Below are 24,542 nucleotides of genomic sequence, written 5' to 3'. Positions count from 1 at the left end.
TTTGGCCTTTTGATTGTCCCTAGAACTTTCTGACCTCAGGGCCTTTGCATGTGCTGTCATCTCTGCCTGGACAGCCTATCCCCTGCTCTCCTTAGAGCTGGCTCCTTCTCATCCTTCAGACCTCACTCACATACGATCTTTCCAGAGGAGCTGTAACTAATCACTCCACCTAAAACAGATCTCCATTTTAGTTTCCTTTATGCTTTAATGTCTACATTGGAGATACTTTTTAGTACCTATCATAGGTTATAATTATTTATTGACTTTCTCTTCCAACAAAATTTAAGCCCCTTGGACCATGTTTGTGCTGCTTATGATAATATCTATGGCCCTTCTCTTCCTGTTGGATATAGTGTTGCTTCTCAAGAAATAGTGATTGACCAGAGGAATGCACAAGTGTTTCAATGAATGGGTAACTGAATGAATGAAAGATGATGAAGAAAACAGTTTAAGACTGCTATTCTGTGTCTCTATATGTGTGCTTCCTCGGAAAGGAAACTCGTATTTCAGAGCTCTCCTATATAACAGCTATTTCATAATTAACCCTCACAAAAAGCCTATGAGGCAGGCATTTTAACTCCACTTTAAAAAAAATGAAATCAAGGCTTACAGATGCAGCAATCTTGCCCAAGCTTATGTAACTAGCACAGCTGAAATTCAATTCTAGGTCTAGTTTAACTCCAAAGATGATGGCCTTTTCACCAGTCTGAGTTTAAGACTTAATAAATGTTCAAGCCAGTATTAAGTATGGAAGCATCACTTTAGCAAGAAGCTCTGAGAAGCAGCCAATTTAATTTAGTCTTTGAAGAATTCAGGCTTAAATTTTGTCTTGAAATAAAAATACATACATTCAGAGTCTGATTACATTTGACCAAAGTTTGGCCTAGGTCAAACATCTAGACAAAAAGATTTCTGTTTTTAAGCTGGTTTTCCCCCAGAGTTTATAGGAAAGACCCAGGTTCAGAGTCCCACAAATTTACCCTTAATTTCCAGCCACTGGATAACCATTTGCTGAGTGTTTACTACATGCTAGGCACTGTGCATGCTGAGTTGGGAATACACAGAGAAGGTGGAAGTTTGCCCTGACCATCCAGGAGCTCATGGTCTACAAGGACAGACATCTATAAATGAACCAAACACAGAGTGATCAATGTTCCAACAGAACAACTTACGAGCATTGGAAGATGACCCTCTGTTGAGGGTTGGCTGCAGAGGGAACCAGAGGGAACAGGATGTGCAAAGGCCCTATGGTGGGAGGAAGACTGGGAAACAGCCAGTGTGGCTGGAGTATGAAAACAAAGGGCCGCTTGCTTTGAGGTTGGGCTGGAGAGGCAGGCGGGAGTTGGACCTCATGGACTCTTGGTTGGTGGGCTTCAGGTTTGTGGTCAGGTCTTCACCTTGCATTATGGGCTGGGTAATTGTGTTCCTGTCTCCCTCACTTCTGCCCAGGTCTGTTTTCACAGTAGAAACTGGCCAGGTGAAAAAGGGAAGGCACTTCTCAGAGAATAGTATAACAACTTGACCTAGGACAGTGAGAAGGCTTTGGGACACCAACCATGGCAATCAGGAGGCCTGGCCATTGACTCCTTGTAGAAGGACCCTAAGAATGGCTATCACAATCAACAGCTAACATGGAGGTGGGTAGGCAGGGGAGAGGGGTGGCTCAAGGGCAACACAGTACTGGGCTTAGGAATATACATTTTATTTCAGTGTTAAGCATTCAGTTCTGCTGCTTACATGCTGTGTGACCTAAGGTGAGTTACTTAGCCTCTCTGTGCCTCAGTTTCCCCCAACTGTGGAAGGGGATGATGGTGCTAACACCTACATTTTCTTTATGAAGCTTGAATGGATTGATGCAAATGGAACACAGAGCCCAGTTCATGGTAAGCTCTGGGTCCATGGTAGCTTTGATTGATTACCATTTTTCAAAATGCCCCAACTTCAAGTCTTTTGGTTGGGAAAAGGGCATGAAAAGAAAAGAGTATGCAAAACCTCTCCAACTCAACCTTCAGGGTGGGTGGAGACACCAGCCCAGAAATTACTGGAGCTGAGGCTTTGTGCTCTTGACCTTCCAAAGAGAGTGTGTCACACTCTTGAACAATTACTATGTCCCAAGTAGAATGCTAAGAACTTTGTAAGTGTTTAATCATTGTGACTGGGTCTTGCTCTGTTGCCCAGGCTACATTCATGCCTCATGCCAATCCTCTGACTCTGGGGCCATCATTATCCCCATTTGATGGACAAGGAAAATAAGGCTCAGTGAGGTCAGGTGACTCACCCCGGGGCCTACTGCATAGAATGGGAAGACCTTAGTTTGTTCCATCACATCTAGAAACCAGGCAAGGGCATCACAGGCAAAGTAGGGTTTCGTAGGGTAAGTAGCGGCCAACCCCGAGGCGACCACCACGGTCACTTCTATGCCATGCAGGTACCTAGCAGGGATGAGAAAAGCTGGGGGGTGCTTCCTTGGGCTTAACAGTAGAAGGAGACACTTGTGGGTCTCCTTCATATTCAGGCCACCTGCCCCCGTCCATGCCTCTCTCTCGGCATTCCTACAGTTGAATAACATGCATGTCTGGGGGTCAACAGAACCACAAATCCTCTCCTTCCTGCCGTCATTGCATCCTTTTGAAGGTCAGTGGTTGGGTGGAGGGTGGAGAAGTTGGGCAGAGGCAGATATCATTCTCAGCACCTGAGGGTGAGGATGCTTTTGCTCTTTCTGTCAAACCATTCCAGCAGCTATTGCTCAGTGAGTCACCTGACCTCACTGAGCCTTATTTTCCTTGTCCATCAAGGGCAGAAATGTTCCTTCGGGTAAGAATTTCAAAATTGAAAAGTGCTCCATCTCTGTTGAGTCATGACAAACCCCATAAAAGGATTGTACTGAACTGGCCTCAGTTGGGTCTATTTAGAATGTTCCTGATCCCATAAGCAGCCTTCGGACTGGCCCTGTCTCAATTACACTCACATTGAAAAACGCTGCAGTAGCCCTTTTAATGAAATAATCATGAAAATCACAAGTGGAGCTGGAAGGCTCATCAGAGGAACAAGGACCATCCTCATCATTTCTGTGCCCCCCGACTCTGGTTTCTGGGGGTGTTCACCACTACCTGCATATGTATGATTATTACATGAAAGCAAAGAAGCTGTGGCAGAAGGCCAAATGCAGCAATTCCTTTGTGTGCTTTTTCCTGCTGCCATAAATCTCTGCGGATTTAAAAAGCAAACACAAATAGCCCCAGCTTGGGGATTATATGAGCCAAATTCAGCGGTAAGATATTTCAGAGTTGCTGATCCAAGACCTTCATGTCTGTCCTTCCTGTGTCCCCAGCCCCGGCCCCTGGATGGTGAATGCTGCCTCTTTCCTTCTTGCCCACACAGATCAGGGAAGAATTTCTCTTGAGTGGCGGTAGGTTCCAACAGAGCCGGTACTGGGAGAGAAACCCTTTGACCTTGCCAAGGAAAGAATTCCCCTTTATGGTGACTTTGCTCTCCAGCTGGGTCTTTGGCTCTCCACTCTGTTTTCTCTTTCTGAATCCCTTTTTTTGAGAACTCATCTGTGCCACAGCTTTAACCATCACAGGATGAGCCTATTTCCGAGTGTCTGGCATTTAGTAGGCTTTGCACAGGGTGCCAAGCACCGTGCCTGGTACACAACAGGCTTCTTATAGAGGACTGGACACAATGCCTACTCCACCATAGGCTTCTTACAGAGTGCCAAGCACAGCACCCAGCACGTGACAGGTTTCTCACAGGGGGCCAAGCCCAGTGCTGATGTGTGGTAGGCTTCTCGGTAAGTGTTTACTGTTAGTAGTTCCCATATGTACTTAGCAATACTACCTCCAGGAATGCCTTCTAGATCCCTTTGTCCCTATTCTTTCCAGGTGATTAGACTCTTATTAATTTCCACCAGTTTTAAAATAAGCTCCTATTATGTGCCAGGCATTACTCTAGAAGTGCAGGAGTTCGGTCTGATCTCTGCCTTTTCTGAGCTTATACCCCTTGGCTTCACCTATGACTGGAATCTGCAAGATTCAAGTCATTTGAACAATTAGCTGCTCCCCCTCGATCGGGAGTTTGATTCCTTCTTTCCTTCTTCTGTGGGCTTTGTGCTCCTTTGGCTAGAGATTGTGCTTTATCTCAGTTTCCTAACTTCCAGAGCCAGCTCATGTCAGTCATTTGGAAAATGCTTGAAGTGGGTGGTTTTTTTAAATCATTGAGACTGGGTCTTGTTCTGTTGCCCAGGCTGCAGTGCAGTGGCATGCTCACAGCTCACTGCAGCCTCAAACTCCTAGGCTCAAGAGATCCTCCTGTCTCAGCCTCCCAAGTAGCTGGGACTACAGGTGTACACCACCCAGCTAATTGTTTTTTAGAGATGAGAGTCTCATTATGTTGCGCAGGTTAGTCTCAAACTCCTGGCCTCAAGCTATCCTCCTGCCTTGGCCTCCTAAAGTACAGGGATTATAGGTGTGAATTACCACATCCAGCCTAAGGGAGTGGCTTTGTACTCAATGGAGCTCCAGTCCCACTTTCCCTGGCCTGTTATGCAGGCCCCCTGGAGTTCTCACTCTCACACTGTATTTATCTTGTCTAAAGGAAGTCATTACAGCTTCCATTGTTCATTGTCTAACAACAACAAAAAGGAAAAGAAGTCTTGGTCTCATCTTGCAGTATTTTCCCTAGTCATAGGTCATTCTGTCTTGTTCTCCTTCAAAATCTCTATAGGCACTGCCTCTCCCTTCCCCCTTCTGCTACTTATTCTCCTGACTTTGGAGATCTCTTCTCTCACCATTCCTGTACACGGCAGCCAGATCAGTTTTTTTTTTTTTTGTAGATTCGCCTTCCAAAACAGTGCTTAACTGCTTCAAATCTGCAAAGAACTCTACATTTCTGACATAATGCAATGTTTACTCCATTTAAGAGCTTTCAAGAGCCTCGTCAATCTAGCCCAGTTCTCCACCAGGGTCTGGAGTCGTTTCATATTTTCATGACTTGAAGGGCAGGGGGGTGCTACTGGCATCTAATGGGTAGAGACCAGGGATGCTGCTCAACATCTACAATGCACAAGGCAGTGCCCCCCAATAGCAGAATGATCCCGCCCCAAATGTCCACAGTGCTGAGGTTGGAAGCTCTGATCTAACCCCATCCTACCATCCAAGCACCTCACAAAACCACATACTTTAATACAGGCAATCTGGCTTCCTCCCTGGCTGAGGAACAAGCCACCCTCACTTCCTTTGTGAGAGTGAGTGTGGGTGCTAGAAAGATCACAAGCTCTGGAACTACAGACACCTGGAACTGAGTCCCGTCACATCTATTTGTGTGACATTTACTTAACCAGGCTTGCCTTGCCTCCCTCTGAAAAATAAGCACAGTATTTACTTCATAAGATGTGTAAGACCCAAAAGAGAGCTCCCACATGTTCTTCAGGCTTCCATTTAGGCATTGCTCACCTGTGCCCCCACAGTGCTCTGTACTTCCCTATCAGCTGCCAACCCCATTGTCTTGCATGGGGATTTGCTTGTTTTGCTCACCATTGTATCTTCATAGTCTGTTTGTAGGCCTCACTAATATAGATGGTACTCCATTTACAATGGTCTCACTTTATAATTTTTCAACTTTGTGATGTACCCATACAACTGTTCAGTTTCTCACTTTCAGTACGGTATTTAGTAAGCATTAAGAATCCTGAGTATCCTGAGTTGTGTATACCTGACTGCACACAACTCGAGGTTTTCAACACTTTATTGTAAAATATGCTTTGTGTTAGGTTATTTTGCCCAACTGTAGGCTAACGTAAATTTAGGGTAGGCTAAGATAAGCTATGACATTCAGTAGGTTAGGTGTATTAAATACATTTTTGACTCATGATATTTTAAACTTATGATGAGTTTACAAGGATGTAACTCCACTGTAAGTTGAGAAGCATCTGTACAGGAATAAATGAAAAAACAAAAGGTCTGAAATAATATTGTGTACCCATTTCCCATCCAATGAAGTTTTGAAATGTTGTGTTTTGTGGGTTTTCTTTCTTTTTTTTTTTTTAAAGATAGTCTTGCTCTGTCGCCCAGGCTGGAGTGCAATGGCCTAATCTCGGCTCACTGCAACCTCCACCTCCTGGGTTCAAGCAATTCTCCTGCCTCAGCCACCTGAGTAGCTGGGATTACAGGTGTGCACCACCTCATCTGGCTAAGTTTTGTATTTTTAGTAGAGATGGGGTTTCACCATGTTGGCCAGGCTGGTCTTGAACTCCTGACCTCAAGTGATCCTCCTGCCTCGGCCTCCCTAAAGTCCTGGATTTACAGGCATGAGCCACCAAAGCCTGGCCTTAAATATATTTTTGACTCATGATATTTTAAGCTTCTGATGGGTTTACAGGGATGTAACTCCATTGTAAGTTGAGAAGCATCTCTACATGAATGAATGAATGAATGAATGAATGAATGAACAAACAAAAGGTCTGAAATGATATTGTGTACCCCTTTCCACCCAATGAAGTTTTAAAATGTTGTTTGATTTTTTTAAAGGCAGGTTTTTTAAATAGCTTTATTGAGATATAACTGACAGTAAACTGTACATATTTAAAGTGTACAATTTGGTGAGAGATTAAATATGTTCACACCTGTGAAACCCTCACCATCATCCATGTAATGAACATATCCTTCACGCCTAAAAGTTTCCTCGAGTCCTCTTGTAAACCAAGAGGAGTTTTGCAGAATAGAAAGCTGACAGACACACACACTTCCAAGGCCAAATCTGTTCCTACCTCTCAATTTCCTTATCTGTAAAATGAGGAATGTTCACCTTGCAGGATTGTCTCAGGTGCACATAAAATGGTCTAATTGAACTTGTAGCAGGATGGCAGGAGATCAACAAAGTGTGGCTATTATTATCTGCCCTATTCTGTCCAAGATTCCCTTGTGTGGATTCTCTCACGCTTCCCTCCACCTACTGAAATTGATCGCAACCTTCAAGTGCACCTGAGGGGCTGTCCATCTTGACGGGCTCTCTCTGATCTTTCTCTTTTCCTTATTTCTAAAGCCCTTGCAGTTAGGTACACACAACTCAAGGTTTCTAATGCTTTGGCTTGGTTTCACTCATAATCATCTCTCTCCTCCTAAAGACAGAGAAAGTAACTGATGTAAAGGTTAGGTCTGTGTCATAAATATGTTTTTTTTCCTATTCCCTTTACAACACCTGCCTCAAGGCTGAGAATGTGTTCAAAGGAGGCTTCCCGATTGACTGGCTTATAAAAGAGTTTTCATCTCAAGAAATTTAATCTTTTTATTTTTTTCTGGTTCATTGTACACATAATAGTGTAACAATATCTGTGATCAAAAAATAAAGAGAAATCACTCTGCATTCCACTCCTATTGCATGTTAGAGGTTTGATATTTTCCCTTTCCTTTCATTTTATGTCTACATGCACCAAGAATTTGTACAAAGCTGTGATCACAGAGTAGATGGAATTTGGCATTCTGCTTTTTTCACTCAATGTGCTACCATGGGCGTTTTTTTCATTTTGTGGCTGTCTTCATAATTATCATTTTTTAAGGGACTGCACAATACTCAAGTATGTGGGTGTAGCATAATCGACTGAACTGTTTCCCTTCTGTTGATGGTAGGGGCTGGTTCTGACTTTTCACTATTGCAGACAATGCTATAATTCACTCTGTCAACATGTGCTGAGCACTTACAATGAAGCAGAAGCAGTGTTTGGCTCTGCAACAGGCAGCCTTGTTCCTGTAGCTTTGCTCTTCTTATTTCCTGAGGGTAGGTTTGCTGGGATGGAGGGTCATGTAAACGTATCTGTAACTTCCTGGGCATTCTGAGTGTAATCCCAAGGTCTCTATTTAAAAACACAATGAACTGTGGGAAGTCACCTTTGAAGGAAGGTGAGGGTGAGGTGGGTCTCAAATGTCTTCTGTTCTTCTGACATCAGCAGACACCAGTGATTTGGGGGCTAAGAGAGTAGATCTAGGGTAGTGGGAAGATGAGAGGATGGGAAGGATGCTGAGGAAATGGGGCAGGCAGGAGTTCTCTGGTTATGGGCTATTACTTTTTCAGAAGAGATGCCATCTCCCTTCTTTTCCCACTCCCCACATCCTGCCAGCTGCACTGGCCTCCTTTCAGGTTCATAAGTTCAGCAAACTTTTCCCGACATGGGATCCCAGCCCATGGCATCCCTGCTAGTCAGAAATGCTCTTCCTTTGGCCAACTTCTCATCCCTCAACTCTCAGCCAAAATCCCACTCTGTGATTGACAGTGTTTCTGATTTCTCCATCAGTAAGTATTGGATAGCACCTTGCATTTCACTACCAGAGCACATGTCGAAAATGTGAATCAGTTATTTCTCTTTATAGTTTCATTTTTTGTCCCCTCTCCCTCCGTTAAGACTCTATATTCCACAAGGACAGTGACTCTCAAGATGGCATTGCTGGATCTCTGGCCCTGGCACAGTCTCCACGCCATCACAGACACAAAGCACAGATGTATTAAGCAATTGTATTCATGCATACATGAAAGAATGCTTGCAAAAATACACGTAAGGAAGTCAAAGAAAAAATGACTGAAGGGACAATGATAGTTCATTTTCCAGACCACGGCTTAAGAGACTCAAGTTAAAGATAGGAAGAACTGACCGGGGGCAGTCACACCTGTAATCCCAGTACTTTGGGAGGCCGAGACAGGCAGATCATGAGGTCAGGAGATCAAGACCATCCTGGCTAACATGGTGAAACCCCGTCTCTACTAAAAATACAAAAAATTAGCTGGGCATGGTGGCGGGTGCCTGTAGTCCCAGCTGCTGGGGAGGCTGAGGCAGAAGAATGGCGTGAACCCAGGAGGCAGAGCTTGCAGTGAGCCGAGATCGCGCCACTGCACTCCAGCCTGGGCAACAGAGCGAGACTGAGTCTCAAAAAAAAAAAAAAAGGATAAGAAGAATTACCTGAGAGCTATGGAACTGGGCAAATGGATGTCCTCAAAATTAGCCTGCAGCCTCTAGACATCTGAGAGACATCTGAGAAACAGAGGGTCAACTTCTAACATCTAGCTTTAAACTTTCCTTTCCCATCCTGCTGGAACTACTGGGACAACCTTAAATTATATGCAATGCTCTGCATTCAAAATTTAAAAATAAATCTGAAAACTCAGACCATCAGAACCCCCTCCTTTTCAAGAAACTTCCCAAGTTTCACCAAATCTGTTCTAAAACTATCACCTCAAATAACCAGCTCTCCCATCCACTTGTCCTTCAGTTTTCCCATCTTAATCTGTGATTTGAAGAAAATTGTTTCCCTTTTGAGACAAGCTCTTGCTGTCTGTCACCCATGCTGGAGTGCAGTGGCATGATCTCAGCTCACTGCAACCTCTACCTCCCGGGATCAAGCGATCCACCCACCTCAGCCTTCTGAATAGCTGAGACTACAGGCATGCATCACCATCCTCAGCTACGTTTTGTATTTTTGGTGGGGGGTGTGCAGGTAGAGATGGAGCTTCACTGTGTTGGCCAGGGTGGTCTCAAACTCCTGGGCTCAAGTGATCTGCCCTCCTTGGCCTCCCACAGTGCTGGAATTATAGGCATGAACCACTGTGCCCAGCCTTGTTTCTTTATTATGATTCTATCTGGACAACATAATACCTTTGTACGTAACAATTTTGTGTTGGAAAATGAGAATGCTGAAACAATGGCTCTGGCTGAAATCTGAATCCTCTCAGAAGCTGTGAGTGGCATGGACCCGGACAACAAGCCTGGAGCTCAGAGCAATAGCCAGAGTGAGACACACAAAATCACCCGAAACCATGATGGCAGCTGGGTTTCCATCTGCTTCCCTGTGTTGACACACATGTGGCCATGATCAATAACTTCAGAATCACAGGTTATAAACCATCATTCCCCCAGGTGACTGCAACAGCCAGCAAATGATCTTGCGGCCCCAGCCTCCCTCCTCCCATCCATCCCCTCTGCACCACCAGTGATTGTTCAAAACTCAAATCAATCATAGCCCCATTTTAGTCTGTCACTGGCTCTTGGTCACACCCAGGTTGGAGTCCACATTTGCTGGATTGGTGTACGTGGTCTTTATGTGCATCTGATACCCGTCTCCTTGCTCAGCCTCACCTCATGCCCTTTCTTCCCTTTCCCCCCAGGTGTCCCTTTGCCAATACCTATAATTAGATGAGATAACAAGACATCCCTGGACTTGCACCCCAGTAAGCCTTCTTGTAGTTCTCCCAGCCTCTGAGGCTCTTGCTTTCCTCAGTATGCATGCACAAGACTTTCCTTTCCCAGCGCAGCCCCCTCCCTGCCCCTTTCTTCCTATGGATAATTCTGGCTCATGCTTCACTGTTCAGAGAGGTGCTATCTGTACAGGAAAATCACGGGTACCAAAGTTGAAATGCCTGGCTTGACTCCAGGCTCCACCCTTTACTGCCAGTGCCAGGCCTTTTTGGGTGCACACAATGACAAGGTTTCTCAGTTTGCTTTCAGTAAGGCGTAGCCAACGACCTGAGCAGTAGTGCTAGACTATGAGAAGGGTGTGTGTTCTTTCTGGGACTGGCCCATAAAACCTCCTATTCATGACCCTTTGGTGCTCTCTGCCTATCTGTTGGCTAGAAGCAAAGGACCTTAAGACCCAAGACAATAGTGGAACCATAAGATGAAAAGAGCTTGGGTCTCCGAATGCTCTTACAGAAGATCATCCACCAAATATCCACCTTAAGCTGTCATGTGAATGAATGAGAAATAAACTTCTATGTGTTAAGATGGTCAAATAGGAGCTAGCATAACTTTAATACATTAACTTTCCAAGTTAGCCGATTCGTTCCTTGGTGATAATAGTGGGGTTAAGAGGATTAAATGAACTAATGCATGTGAAGTATTTGGCACAGAGCTAATAATACTAAGCCCCCAATATATGTTTGCTACATATTATTATTATCCCTCCTTTAAATAAGTGCTACTGCTCTTTGAGAGCAGAGCAAGGGCCAGCCTGGTGCTTTTTCAAAAGCAAACATCTTACCTTTTAACTTCTTGCACGTAGTCTGCATTTCTGTCAAAGAGGTGGGTCACAGAGTCTTTGATTGCTTCATGCTTGAAAGTAGAGGCTGTTCCAAAGACAGTCACGTTGGGGACAGTGGAACACAGCTGAGCCACAGCTTGACCCTGGAAGGAAAAGACAATAGCTATGTCACACATAGGACCCACCAGATCATAGCCAGTCTTGCTGGGTGTAGAGCAAGATTTCTCCATCGGCACTATTGACTTTTTTTTTTTTTTTTTTTTAAGAGATGGAGTCTCACTCTGTCACTCAGGCTGGAGTGCAGTGTGCAGTGGTACGATCTTGCCTCACTGCAACCTCTACCTCCCGGGTTCTAGTGATTCTCCTGCCTCAGCCTCCCAGGTAGCTGGGACTACAGGTGCATGCTGCCATGCCCAGCTAATTTTTTGTATTTTTCATAGAGATGGGGTTTCACCGTGTTGCCCAGGCTGGTCTTGAACTCCTGAGCTCAGGAAATCCACCCGCCTCAGCCTCTCAAAGTGCTAGGATTACAGGAGCGAGCCACCGTGCCCAAGGGGCCTTTTTAAGGTTGGATTAGTCTTTGTGGTAGGAGACTGTACTATGCGTTGTCAGATGGTTAGCTCTCCTGGCCTCTACCTACTACATGCCAGTAGCATCCTCTCAGTTGTGACAACCACAAATGTATCCAGACATTGCAAAGTGTCGCCTGGGTGGAATGAGAAAATGTTCCGTGGTTAAGAATCACTGGCATAGAGAAAAGTCAATGGGAATCGGACGAATCCAAGCACCAAGACTTAAAAACTGATATCTTACAATGCCATCTACTTCACAGGGCTCTTGCAGATGTCTTAGTTTGGGTACCCCAGAAGCCGACCCTGACATAACGATTTGGATGTAGGTATTTTTACCTGGGCAATGATCTCAGGAAGTAATAAGGTATTAAGACAGTAAAAGAAGGCAGCCAATAAAAGATGTGTTATCAAGGCCATATCTACCATGTATAACTGGAGCTCAATCCCTCTGGGGAACCCTGTGAGCAAGTGTAGAATATGCCTCTGAGTTATCCCAACCATGAGCAAGGAAGCTGGAGTATTTATCCAGCACATTTCCATCTGATACTTGTTGAGGGCTGCTTCTGCAATAGTAATTCTTGTGCCTATCTGGCTTGTTCTGGTCAAGTGGGCTCCCACAGCAGACAGAAGTCCTAAGCAACCTTCGGCATGTTAAGTGCAGAAAAGATAGGATGTGGCTGACAGCATCTTCTACAGGGAAGTGTAAATAAGGTATTTTGCAACACAGGTCAAAGACCTGGCACAAAATGTGACACTTAGATAATAAATCCTAATTACCTTTCCCCCTTAGGGGCTTATTATATCCATTGCCGAGATGTCCAGGCATGTAGAGAAAAGGTCAACACAAGTTTTAAATATTAAGTGGTCCAGGGGAAATCTCAAATGCAGTTAGGAGCAGGTTTACTTTTCCATATCATTTTTCAATATGGTCAAAATGGAAGTCATTGGACAAAATATTGTGGTCATGTACATTCAGACATTTTCTAGTAAAACCAGGTTTTCTGGTAACTAAGGTACATTCTAAAGTCAAGTGTTGTCTCTTTCTGGTGTTCCATCTGCCATTTTAAGGAGGGAAACTATTCTACCAGCGTCATCTGTGATGTTAATTTCTGCCTATCATCTTATTTTCATATCTTCGTGCTGGTGGACTAAATCAGGTTGGCAGGTCAATTTATGGAAATGTCATCTTATCACCCATTGCAATTAAAGGCAACATTGAGAGAATCACAGAATGTCAGAGTTGGAAGATCATCCAATTACCCCCTCCCCATGACTGCTCTATAGATAAAGGAAAAGACATTCAGAAAGGTTAAGGTTACCCACTTTTTCAGAGGCAAATCTGGGATTCAAAGTAAAGTCTCCTGGTTTCCAATTATTACCACTTTCCATTGTTATGCTGTCTACTTATTCTGACATTTTAAGCTAAGCAGGCTTTAAAGTTGCTGCCTAAAATAGACATGTTGCTGGCACACTCCCTTGGAGGTCAACATTTCAGAATATGGGCATGAACCTGAGACTCTGGACAGGCTATAGTTTTCTGTCCTAAGAATAGCACTGATACTTGTTTAATTCTCCTGCCTTCTAGATTTTATAAAACAAACAGAGGACTATCTTTTCTAGGGAGGGTAAATATCAGTAACCAATGCAGCAATTCTCTAAAATTTGCTGGCCTCAGATATGTCATAGTTATAGCTCCTTATGGACAAGGCTTGAGATAACCTTCTTACTACCGGGATGGGAAATTACAATTAGTTCCAGTCTCCCTGTATTCCCTTCTGCCCTCTGTCCTTAGGCAAATAGGACATTCATTTATTCATTCAACTATTTTTCAAATTTCTATTCTGTACTGCTTGCACTGTGCTATGGATGCCAGAGTGTCCAAAATGATTGGCATGTGTTAATCTCCAGTCCCAAGCTGCCCATTGAGTCCTGGACTTGCATCTCTATCGTTTTGGCATTTGTCTCCACCTGGCTGTCCCAAAAGCAACATATCACACTCAGCTGATCCAAAACCTAACTCGTGGCCATCTCTGAATGAGTTACTCCCTAAGTCAGTTTCCTAGTGCTGCTGTAACAAAGTTCTACAGACCCAGTGGCTTAAACATCAGAAATTCCTTTTCTCACGGTTCTGGAGCCTCAAAGTCTAAAATCAAGGTGTTGGCAGGGTTGGTTCCTTCTGAGGGATGTGAGTGAAAGATCTATTCCAGGCCTTTCTCCTCGGCTTGTAGATGTGCCTCTTCTCCCTGCGTCTCTCCACGCCGTCTTCCCTCTATGACACTCTGTGTCCGAATTTCCCCTTCTTATAAGGACACCAACCATATTGGATGAGGGCCCATTCCAGTGACCTCAATTTAACTCGATTGCCTTTGTAAAGACCCTATCTCCAAATAAAGTGACATTCTGAGGTACTGGGGGTTAGGGCTTCAACATATGAATTTGGAGTGGTGGGGGTGGGATGCAATTTAACACTCCTCTTACTGTGTTTCCTGCTTCAGTGGATGGACTACACCATTCCCCAGCGCTAAAGCCAGGAATCTGGGCAGCATCTTGGCCTCCTCTTCCTCCCTCACCCCCACGTCCCTATATTCAGCAACTGCGTTATCTCTTTGTCCTCGACAGCTCTTATAACTGTCTCTTCTTAGTCTAGATCATTACATTTCTAGACAACACTCCTCCACCTGACCTCGCTGTTTCCAAAAGTCCTTCTGTGGTGAGAGTGACATTTCTCAAACACAGCACTGAACATGTCACTATTTATTTTGGACTTCCCAATGTCCATCACAGCTTTCAGAATAAAATGCACACCACCTAGTTTATCACACAAGACTGGCCCGTATTATCTGACCCAGTCTCCCTCATTCACTTATTTCCTCCACTTTTCCAATCTCTACTCCCTAACACACACAGAACTTCAGCCACCACGATTAGCATTTGCCACGAGCATGGCATTATGCAGCCCTCAACCCTGGCATTCTCAGAATGACCTTTCATCTTACTTTTGTTTGTTATTAGAGACAGGGTCTCACTCTGTCACCCCAGTTGGAGTGTAGTGGCTCAATCATGGCTCACTGCAACCTTGAACTCCTAGGCTCAAGTGATCCTCCTGTGTCAGCCTCCCTGGTAGCTGGGACTACAGGTACATGCCACCACACCCAAATAGTTTTTTTTTTTTAGACGGAATTTCGCTCTTGTTGCCCAGGCTGGAGTGCGGTGGCTCGATCTAGGCTCACTGCAACCTCCGCCTCCTGGGTTCAAGCGATTCTCCTGCCTCAGGCTCCAGAGTAGCTGGGATTACAGGCATGTGCCACTATGCCTGGCTAATTTTGTATTTTTAGTAGAGACGGGGTTTCTCCATGTTGGTCAGGCTGGTCTCGAACTCCTGACCTCAGGTGACCCGCTCGCCTCGGCCTCCCAAAGTGCTGGGATTACCGGTGTGAGCCACTGCGCCCAGCTTTTTAAAAAAATTTTTTTGTAAAGATGGGGTCTCACTATGTTACCCAGGCTGGTCTAGAATTCCTGGCCTCAAGTAATCCATCTATCTTGGCTTCCGAAAGCACCAGGATTACAGGCATGAGCCACTGTGCCCAGCCTCACCTTATTTTACTGAGGAAGAAGCTGAGGTTTACAGAGGTTACGTGTCTGCTCCAGCACCACTAGAGTAACAGCTTGATCTGCTTCACTCCTGGCTGCCACACACACCAGCTGAGCAACGTATTGGCACCTCTGTTCACTCGTCTAAAATATTTGGATAGCAATACTCTACACAGTCTAGGTTTACTGTGAGATTATGTGATATAATGCATGAAAGTGCCTAGAACAATCAATGCTCAATACATACTTGCTATCACTACTCCTAAGTCCTCTCTTACTACTTTTCTTGGTCTTATTACATTCGCAGTAGCGGCATATCCACTATCCTGCCATCAGATCCTGCATGACTACGCTATTTTGGCATCAACGGCAGTTTCCCCACATGCTTTCCCCCTTCTCATTATGCCCTCCCTTCCTCTCTCTTCTTCCAATCAGGGCTATTCCCACTCAGGCATCTCCATCCCCAGGAATCCTTTCCAGCATCCCAGATAGAGTTGGTTGCCCCCTTTTGTGCCCCTTTGACTTGCGGTTCTTTTCTCCCGAAGTGTGGCCACCATAGCCTCTGTGGCTTCTGCCTGCCCCATCTGAGAGCTCTGTGGGGGAAGGGACTGTGTCTCCACCGGCCCTCTGCTCCTGTGCCCAGTGCAGAACCTGGCACATAGTAAATATCTGGTAAAACTTGGTGGACAGATGCATGAGAAACTGGAAGAGTTGAGTGTATGGGGGCAGCCCTTCCCAATCGTTTTGCAGCCTTCATGTCCTTTAGTGTCGTAGAGTTGGAATAAAGCGTGGATTTAATTAACCTATGTAGGTTCTGACTGAAGCAGAACTTCACTATTTCTATTTTAAAGAAAAACATGCACATGGTAAAAAAAAAAAAAAAAAAAGAGAGAGATAATATAGGTAATCCAGATCACTTATGTACTTATATTACTATATAACGTATAATATGTGAGTATTAGATAATAGATAAATATATAATATGACTTATAACTAGAATAATGTACAATTAATATATATAGCCATGATATGTGTATGTATAATTATATATACATAATATATACTATCTATTTAGTAAGTAATATAGAAATGGAATTACTAATAACACAATTAAGATTAGTATGCTATATAAGTATTATGTATAATATATAATAATCTATACTATTATATAAAGATTAATGGATGGAAAACACAAATTCATCACATATCCACTTGCAGCCTTTCTGTTCCCCATCACCTGTCTTAGGCAATGACAGGCCCTGATAACATCTTCAATAAATTTTAAATAATGCTCAGCATTCTGTATTTAAGCAGAAAAGTGCCTTCCCACACATTTATAGAAAATCCGCATTCTCCCTTCTCCAACTCCTGAGGTGAATGCAGGATCAGCAGCTCATTTATCCTCATTTCTCCTACGTGCCTAGTAAATAGCATGGACTCAATAAACATTTGTGGAAGACAGAATGAACTTTCAATAAAAAGGACTTTGCAGTTTACCTCCAGAACCAGAACATAGAATGAACAAGACAATCTATTCTCCTAGTCACTGCAGTAAATGACGATTTGCATGCGCTTGTTTTTAATGGATTTTCCTTCCTTCTTTTGAACGTAAGAATTCTCCACCACATCTGCCCTTCTCTTCCCTTTGGCTAACAATACAGCATTAATAGCAGCTGCGGCTTCTTTTGTCCCACCATGAGGCAGATACTGTACTAAAGTGCTTCGTTAAATCCTTAAACCACCTTTAGTGTAAGTATTTTTGTCTTCTTTTCATACCTAAACATGGGGATTCAGAGAGAAAAAGAAAGTTCCCAAAGTTACCTGGCATGTGAATGATAAAGCTGGAAGTCAAATCCAGGTATCCCTGACTCCAAGGCCACTCTGCTATTAATCTTTTCATCTGTGCAGCTAAGCCCTCGAGTTGCCATCTTAGAGACAACCGCGGGTCTTTGCCATCAATTACTCTTTGGATGGCTTTGTCTCAGGTTCATATGGGCAAAGAGATTTTCAACCAGATGTTAATCAACTCAATCCTTATTGCAGAGCTGCTGGAGTCTCCTTAACCAGAGCACAGGCAGCAGGGAATCCAGGGACTGTGGTAACAAGGGAGCTGATTTAGGTCCCTGAAATATATGACCCTGATCGACAGACTGGCAGTTTAAAGCAAGATCATATTCCAGCATGTAAACGAATGATTAGAGGAGTAAATTCACCTCTTTAAAGGCTTACTACACTGCCTGGTACATATTAAGTACTGAGTAAGGAGCAGTTTTTAGCTATAACAGTTTTGAGATTGGGATGGGGCCCAGTTGAAATTCTTTTTACCCATTAAGTGGGAATTTAGGCTAGATGATCCTACCAGTGCACTGAGATTCAGGATTTAGCATCAGAAACTCAACTAAGTAAGGACAGAGAATGGATGGCTTAGGAAAATCTCTATAATGTAAATACTGTCTACTCCTCCAGCCTTGTTTTTCACCGTATTCCAGAACTCTACCTTAACCACAAGGAAAAATAGTCAGTTCTTCCTAAGTGCCACCCTGTCTTTCACTGTAGGATCTTTGCACATACAATCCCCACTGCTTGGAATCCTCTTTCCTGTCTTTTCTCCCAGTTTATTCCTTGTATCCTTCGAATCTCAGCCTCTCTGTTACTTCATTGAGTTGTTCATTCCATCACTACAGTGTTTTTTTTTTTTTTTTGACGGAGTCTTCCTCTGTTGCCAGGCTGGAGAGCAGTGGCTTGATCAGCTCACCGAAACTTCCATCTCCCGGGTTCAAGCAATTCTCCTGCCTCAACCTCCCGAGCAGCTGGGACTACAGGTGCCCGCCACCATGCCCGGCTAATTTTTGTATTTTTAGTAGAGATGGGGTTTCACCATGTTGGCCAGGATGGTCTCAATTTCTTGACCTCGTGATCCACCTGCCTTGGCTTCCCAAAGTGCTGGGATTACAGGAGTGACTACAGTGCTATTTAATGAGCATCTCTACTGGATCAAACATTATCAGAGATGCCAGAAATATAAACAAGTTATTTATATATATGGTCCCTGTCTTAGAACTTGCATTGTAATGAAGATGACAGAGATTAATAAAATAAATAAACCATTAAAGTACAATTATATACCTAAACCATGAGAATGAGAGCACCAATTCCACTGAACCACTAGCAAAAGACTGCATTGGTGCACTATGTTTTTGGACATATGCAGACAATGAAGGGCATGCATTAAAGTGGAGTGTGTGGGCATGTCGGGGAAGATGGATAAGGAAAAAGAAAGGACTCACCTGTGGTCAAGTTTCTCAAATGGGTTGTGTGACTAGGGGCAAGCTCATGTCTCTGTGCCTTGATTTCACTTTGTTTTTTCTGAGACGGAGTCTCGCTTTGTTGCCCAGGCTGGAGTGCAGTGGCACGATCTCAGCTCACTGTACCCTCTGCTTCCCGGATTCAAGCAATTCTGCTGCCTCAGCCTCCTGAGTAGCTGGGACTGCAGGTACGCGGCACCATGCCCAGCTAATTTTTGTATTTTTAGTAGAGACAGAGTTTCACCATATTGGCCAGGCTGATCTCAAACTCCTGACCTCGTGATCTGCCTGCTTCGGCCTCTCAAAGTGCTGGGATTACAGGCGTGAGACAGCACACCCAGCCGGTTTCACATTTTTAAATGGGAACTTGGACTTAACGATCTCTGTGGTCCCTTCAGTTCTAAGATTTCTTGATCACATTGACTAGTTATTTAGCTGGGCCAAAAACAGTGTATTTGGAGAAATCTCCCAAAAAGTATGAAAGTTGAGTCCCTATCCCAAGTTTGATGAAAATGGAACTTTCTATTACTAACTTGACCATTTTCAAGATCATCTTACAAAAAGCATTTTGTATATCTCTTCTAAAAGTTGTTTTCACTGTTAAACAGCTCGTGAAAACCACAGATCATTAATGTAGTCAAAGAATGGAAATGAATTAGCAGAATGAGCTTGTGAATGTTTGGAGAAGAGACCTGGAGGAGATGGTGGGGTAAGATTTTCTTCTTCCAAAGATTGTCAGTTTATTTTTGCATCTTCATCGAAGCACAGAGGTACTTAGATGAGCAAAAATAACTGAAAATTGTCACAAAATCAAGTACATTGGATGCATGAGCCATACTTACGTTTTTCTTACGACAATACAAGCTCCCACATTGAGGTTTAGACACAGTGTCAGAAACATTTTTTTCAGATCACGCTGTCATTTGTCTGCTCAACAATTCAGTGACTCAGTTGTTGTAAGAAGAGGAAATTCAAACTCCACTGTGTGGGCTGATCCATGTGACCTGCCACCAAAGGCAGCAAAGACTATTCTATGTTCTCACCTACAATGCTTCAAGCATCAGTCAGTTTTTCTTTTTCTTTGTTTGTCACTGCAAAGCTGTTGACCTACATGTGACATGCGCTGTGACACACAGGCGCTGAGAATTTCAATGGCAGGAAGTTACAGGGGTGCACGGCTGAGATAGGAGAGAGGGAAGAAAAATGGAAAAGAGTGGGACAGGCATTTTTCAATTGCTCAAAATATAAGTATGGACAATTTTTTTTTTTTTTTTTTTTTTTTTTTTTTTTTTTTTTTTTTTTTTTTTTGAGACAGAGTCTCACTCTGTTGCTCAGGCTGGAGTGCAGGGGTGTGATCTTGGCTCACTGCAACCTCCACCTCCCGGGTTCAAGAGATTTTCCTGCCTCAGCTGCTCAAGTAGCTGGGACTACAGGTGTGTGCCACCACGCCTGGCTAATTTTTGTATTTTTAGTAAAGATGGGGTTTCACCATGCTGGCCAGGCTGGCCTCGAAATCCTGAACTCATGATCTGCCCTCCTTGGCCTCCCAAAGTGCTAGGATTACAGGTATGAGTCACGGCGCCTGGCCTAATTTTTTTTTAATCCCCAAAAGAAGTAGACATGTTCTTTAGGAAGACTTGGTGGACAGTGTCTTATTTTTTTCTCTTTTATTCATTGTATGGATCCGTGCTTCTCAGTGTGTGGTGGCAGAGAAAGCAGCCTCAACATCACCTGGGGACTTGCTGTAATGCAGATTCCCAGGCTCCACCCCAGACTTATGGAATCAGAAACTCCCAGGATGGGGCCCTGCAGCCTGAGTTTGAACAGGCCCTCTAGGGGATTCTGATGCAGCTCAAGCTGAGAACCACTGACGTAAATCATCATGGTAAATCACTGGCACATTCCGTGTGATTTAGAGAAGAAAGGCCCCATGATGCTCAGAATATCTGATAATCAGATATTTTATTTAAAACCTGGATGTGGCCTGACTATTCGTATATAATTATACATTCTCTGGAGAATTCTAATGTGCTGACGGCGCTGAGATCCACTGCTCTATAAAGGCATCCTTCTTCTAATTTGCTCAATTATGGCATTGTAACAATCCACTTCCTCTTTTCCTACTTGAGGCTGACATCAGAGTCCATGGGTTTAGTGTGTGGGATCCTGTAGATCAGGGCATGACCAACACAGTCTTCTGTGATCAGAGAAGCCGGAAGAGAAAGTAAGCCCCCATCCCCATTAGCAGGGTCTGAGGCTCTTGCTTGGCCATGGTGCACTGGGTTTTCCTAGCCTGTCACAGCTCTGCTCTAGCAAGTGACTGGGTAGATGAAATTTAAACCTTTTCTTCTACTTAGACTGCTCTGAGCTCATTGCAAAGGTCCTGGATTAAGAAGCAAGTGAGGCAAAGTGGTGAAGCATAAAGGTTGATTCATTCAACTCCAGCTGCACAGAGCTTACTGTGTACCTGGCAGGGCTCAACATACCCTATAAATAATAGCTCATTTGATCCTCATCACAACCTTTATGAGGTAGGTACTAGTTCATCCTCATTTCCCAGATAGAAGAACTGAAGCACAAAGAAGTTAGGTAACAGCCTAAAGTCACACAGCAATACCAGGGAGAAGATCTGAATCCAAGTAGTCTGGCTCCAGCTTCCACAATTTAACCACTGCCTTATGCTACAGGACAGTTGTGGGTCTTTAGGCCAAAAGGAGAGAAGGAAGGGGAACCACCTCTTTCTGGTAAGTTACGCTTTGTCAAGCACTATGCTGGGTACTTTACACACATCTCGTTCTATCCACCCAACATCATATTGTCATCTGGAAGAAAGGCTTAGAAAGAGTAAGGGAACTTACTCAGAGTAATCTTGCCAGAATCATTGGAAACTGAGGCTCAGAAAGTCTAAGTGCTAGCAACTGGAAGTGGTGAGGTTTAAATGCAAGCTTCCTTATTGCTAAGCCTAAGTTCTTTGTGCTTTGTTACCGACATCCAAGGCAATGAAACAGAAAATGCGACGATGCAGAGGTTGCACAATGAGGTAAAGCTCCTGGCTCTCATACCTGAGTCAGTCCTGGGCTCTCACTACCTGGTCGATCTCAGGCAAAATGAGCCTGAGATCGACCAGGTAGATTCCTCCTCTTTAGATCGAGGATGATAATGGCTACTCCACAAGGCTAGGTGTGGGTCAAGGTGGGTAACACATGTGATGTGTTCACCCAGGGATGGTCCAGAGCAGTTTGCTCAATAAGCTGGTTTCATCCCCTTTGTCCTCCAATACCATCTCTTCTGGGAAGCTTTCCCAGAGTTCCCCAGAAGAGTTAATCTCTTTCTGCTTTGCCCCAGACTCACTCATGTCACCACCCAACCAACCTTTGCTCTGTACCCTGATTCTCCTCTCCTGCTTGCTTCTCTTCTCTAGTTTTTTTTTTTTGCCCTCTCCTCTCCTCCCTTTCTTCTCTTCTTTTCTCTTCTCTGTCTCTCTCTTCTTTAAAAATTTCTTTTTTATCTCCCATTAGGCTGTAAACTCCCTGTATTAGTCTGTTCTCATGCTCCTAATAAAGACATACCCAAGACTGGGTAATTTATAAAGGAAAGAGGTTTAATTGACTCACAGTTCTACATGGCTGGGGAGGTCTCACAATCATGGCGGAAGGCGAAGGAGGAGCAAAGGCACATCTTACATGGCAGCAGGCAAGACAGTGTGGGCAGGGGACCTCCCTTATATAAAACCATCAGCTCTCGTGAGACTTATTCACTATCACGAGAACAGTGTGGGAAAGACCCACCCCCATGATTCAATTACTTCCCACTGGGTCCCTCCCATGACACGTGGGGATTATGGGAGCTACAATTCAAGATGAGATTTGGGTGTGTACACAGCCAAACCATTACTCCTTCAGGAAAGGACCGCATTTTACTGACTTTATATCCACAGCATTTGGCTACTGCATAGGTCTCAGTAAGTGCAGGAGAATGGAGGAAACAACAGAAGAGTCAGAAGTTTGAGCAAAGGCAAAGGCAATCAAAAGGACCCACAATGTAGGTCAGAGGGCAACTGAGGGCTGGGGTGGAGGATGTGTGTCCTTTCTTGGAAAGTGGAGGCTTGGAAGGAAGGTTCCGTGGCTGCACGGTCGCCTCCCTTCCTTTATCCCTTGGTTGGAGGTGGACGAGGTCTGCCCACTGAGATACAACCTGTTGGTAGCACAGTTACAACTTTACATCAGTGGTGGGGGAAATTTATGTGCCTGCCAAGGGCAAGTATTTTGTTATTTTCTTTTCAACCACGCACATGGAGTGGGGAGAAGGGCAAGATGAGGGTGACAATGGAGGGAGAAACATAGGAAGAATGTTAGGATAAAACAGATATGCATGTACAAATACATTCCACAAAGAGCCACCAGAGCTGAATTGTAGCACTGGCTCTCCCTAGGGCAGTTTGCAGATGCTTCCTAAGCTGGACTGAGTGAACCTGGACCTGTCCCTCCCTTTGCTGCTCCCACCCCATGCCCAGCTGCAAGCGGAAGCCTGCTTCCAAGGTCACCTGTGGGGACAGGACATGTTCATGAAGGGATTTGGCAACAATGACGCCCACTCCCCACATAAACTCAGCTGCCAGCCAGTGCCCGAGACGCCTGATCGGATCCCCCTCAGCTGGGTTTCCTGACACCCCATCCTCACGGAGCACAGCAGGCAGCTTCAGGATCAAGGGTGGAAGGGAGGTGACTTTTGCTTTCCCAAAGCTTCTCCTAGGAGGTGGGTCCATGAGCCCGGGCCTATGGGATGACACACCAGTGACAGCCCCTCCTCTGCTCTAGTTGAGAGAGAGAGGTCAGTCCACTTTCACCTCGTGGTGTGTTTGAGGGTCAAGGCAGCACCGAATTTTGTTGTTTGAGCAACAAGAACGGGCAGCCCCGAGATAGGGAGTGGGAGAGGAGCACTATCATGGCCCTGGAGGGAAGAGACTGTGGGAGATCCCCGCTTTCAGAACAAGACCCAAAGCAAGCTAGCTCTGAAGGGAGCCTTGAACACGCAGGAGCAGAAAACCTGAGTTCTGATCCTGCTTTTGCCATTTCAGGGCTTTGTAGCTTACGCCCCTCAAATGTACAGGAAGGACAGGAGCAGAGTCTCCGAGGGTTCTATGTGATGGTAGCTCAGCACTGGGGAAACAGGACAACATGGACTTTGGAGTCAGGCAAACCCGAGTTTGCAACCTAGCTATGGCACTGACAGGCTGTGTTACTCTGGAAAGCTACTTTGTCTCTCTGAGCCTCAGCAAACTCACATGCAAACAGGTTAGCATACTTAGTACAGTGCCAAGCATAGTGGATGCTTGGAAGATTTTAGGGCCCTGCTCTCTCTCTCTATTATTATTATTTTTTAAATACAGGTTTTCAATCTGTTGCCCAGGCTGATGTACAGTGGCATGATCATAGCTCGCAGTAAACTCAAACTCTTGGTCTCAAGCAGTCCTCCCACCTCAGCCTCTCATATAGCTGGGACTACAGGCACTTGCCACCATGTCTGGGTAATTTAAAACAATTTTTTTTTTTTTTTTTTTTTTGTAGAGACAGGGTCTCACTATGTTGCCCAGGCTGGTCTCGAGCTCCTGGCTTCAAGCAATCCTTTCACCTCGGCTTTCCAAAGCACTGGGATTACAGACATAAGCCACCGTGCCTGGCCAGCTCTGCTCTTCTTACTCTAAAGACTGTATCATTCCGTGTTACGGTCTTCGGTCTACTAATTCCAGGTTAAATCGCTTTTTTCAGGCCCTCTGGGATTTCTGATTGTCAATGGCAGGGCAGGGTTGGAAAGTTTCAATCTGTAACCACAGCTGCCCCTGCTCTACCCTACCACAGTTTTGTGTGAATTAGAAAGACAGGCTAGTATCTGTTGCCAGGCAGACCTGTGAGCCCTAGCAACTAGAGTGTGGCCATCTCTTGCTTCCCCACAGTTTGGTGCTTCTGTGCAGTGTACAGCCTGTCCAACTGCACATGGTAACTCTGCTAATCAACCCTTGTAGAGACCATAGCAAGGCTTGTGTCTGTCATCAG

At 44.6% G+C, this 24,542-nt stretch overlaps 1 protein-coding gene across 1 annotated transcript in view; it reads right to left on the bottom strand.

Moving 5' to 3' along the window:
* The window catches only part of VAT1L (vesicle amine transport 1 like), a 192,433-nt gene that overhangs the window by 106,193 nt on the left and 61,698 nt on the right, over positions 1-24,542 (bottom strand). Inside the window, exon 4 of the mRNA XM_054454878.2 lies at positions 11,022-11,164. Within this exon, the coding sequence (XP_054310853.2) occupies positions 11,022-11,164 (143 nt within the window). The remainder of the gene's footprint in view (positions 1-11,021; positions 11,165-24,542) is intronic.

The sequence above is a fragment of the Pongo pygmaeus genome, chromosome 18, assembly GCF_028885625.2.
Source record: "Pongo pygmaeus isolate AG05252 chromosome 18, NHGRI_mPonPyg2-v2.0_pri, whole genome shotgun sequence".
NCBI lineage: Eukaryota > Metazoa > Chordata > Mammalia > Primates > Hominidae > Pongo > Pongo pygmaeus.
Note: the sequence above shows the minus strand (reverse complement) of the source record. Positions and strands in the feature narration are given on the sequence as shown.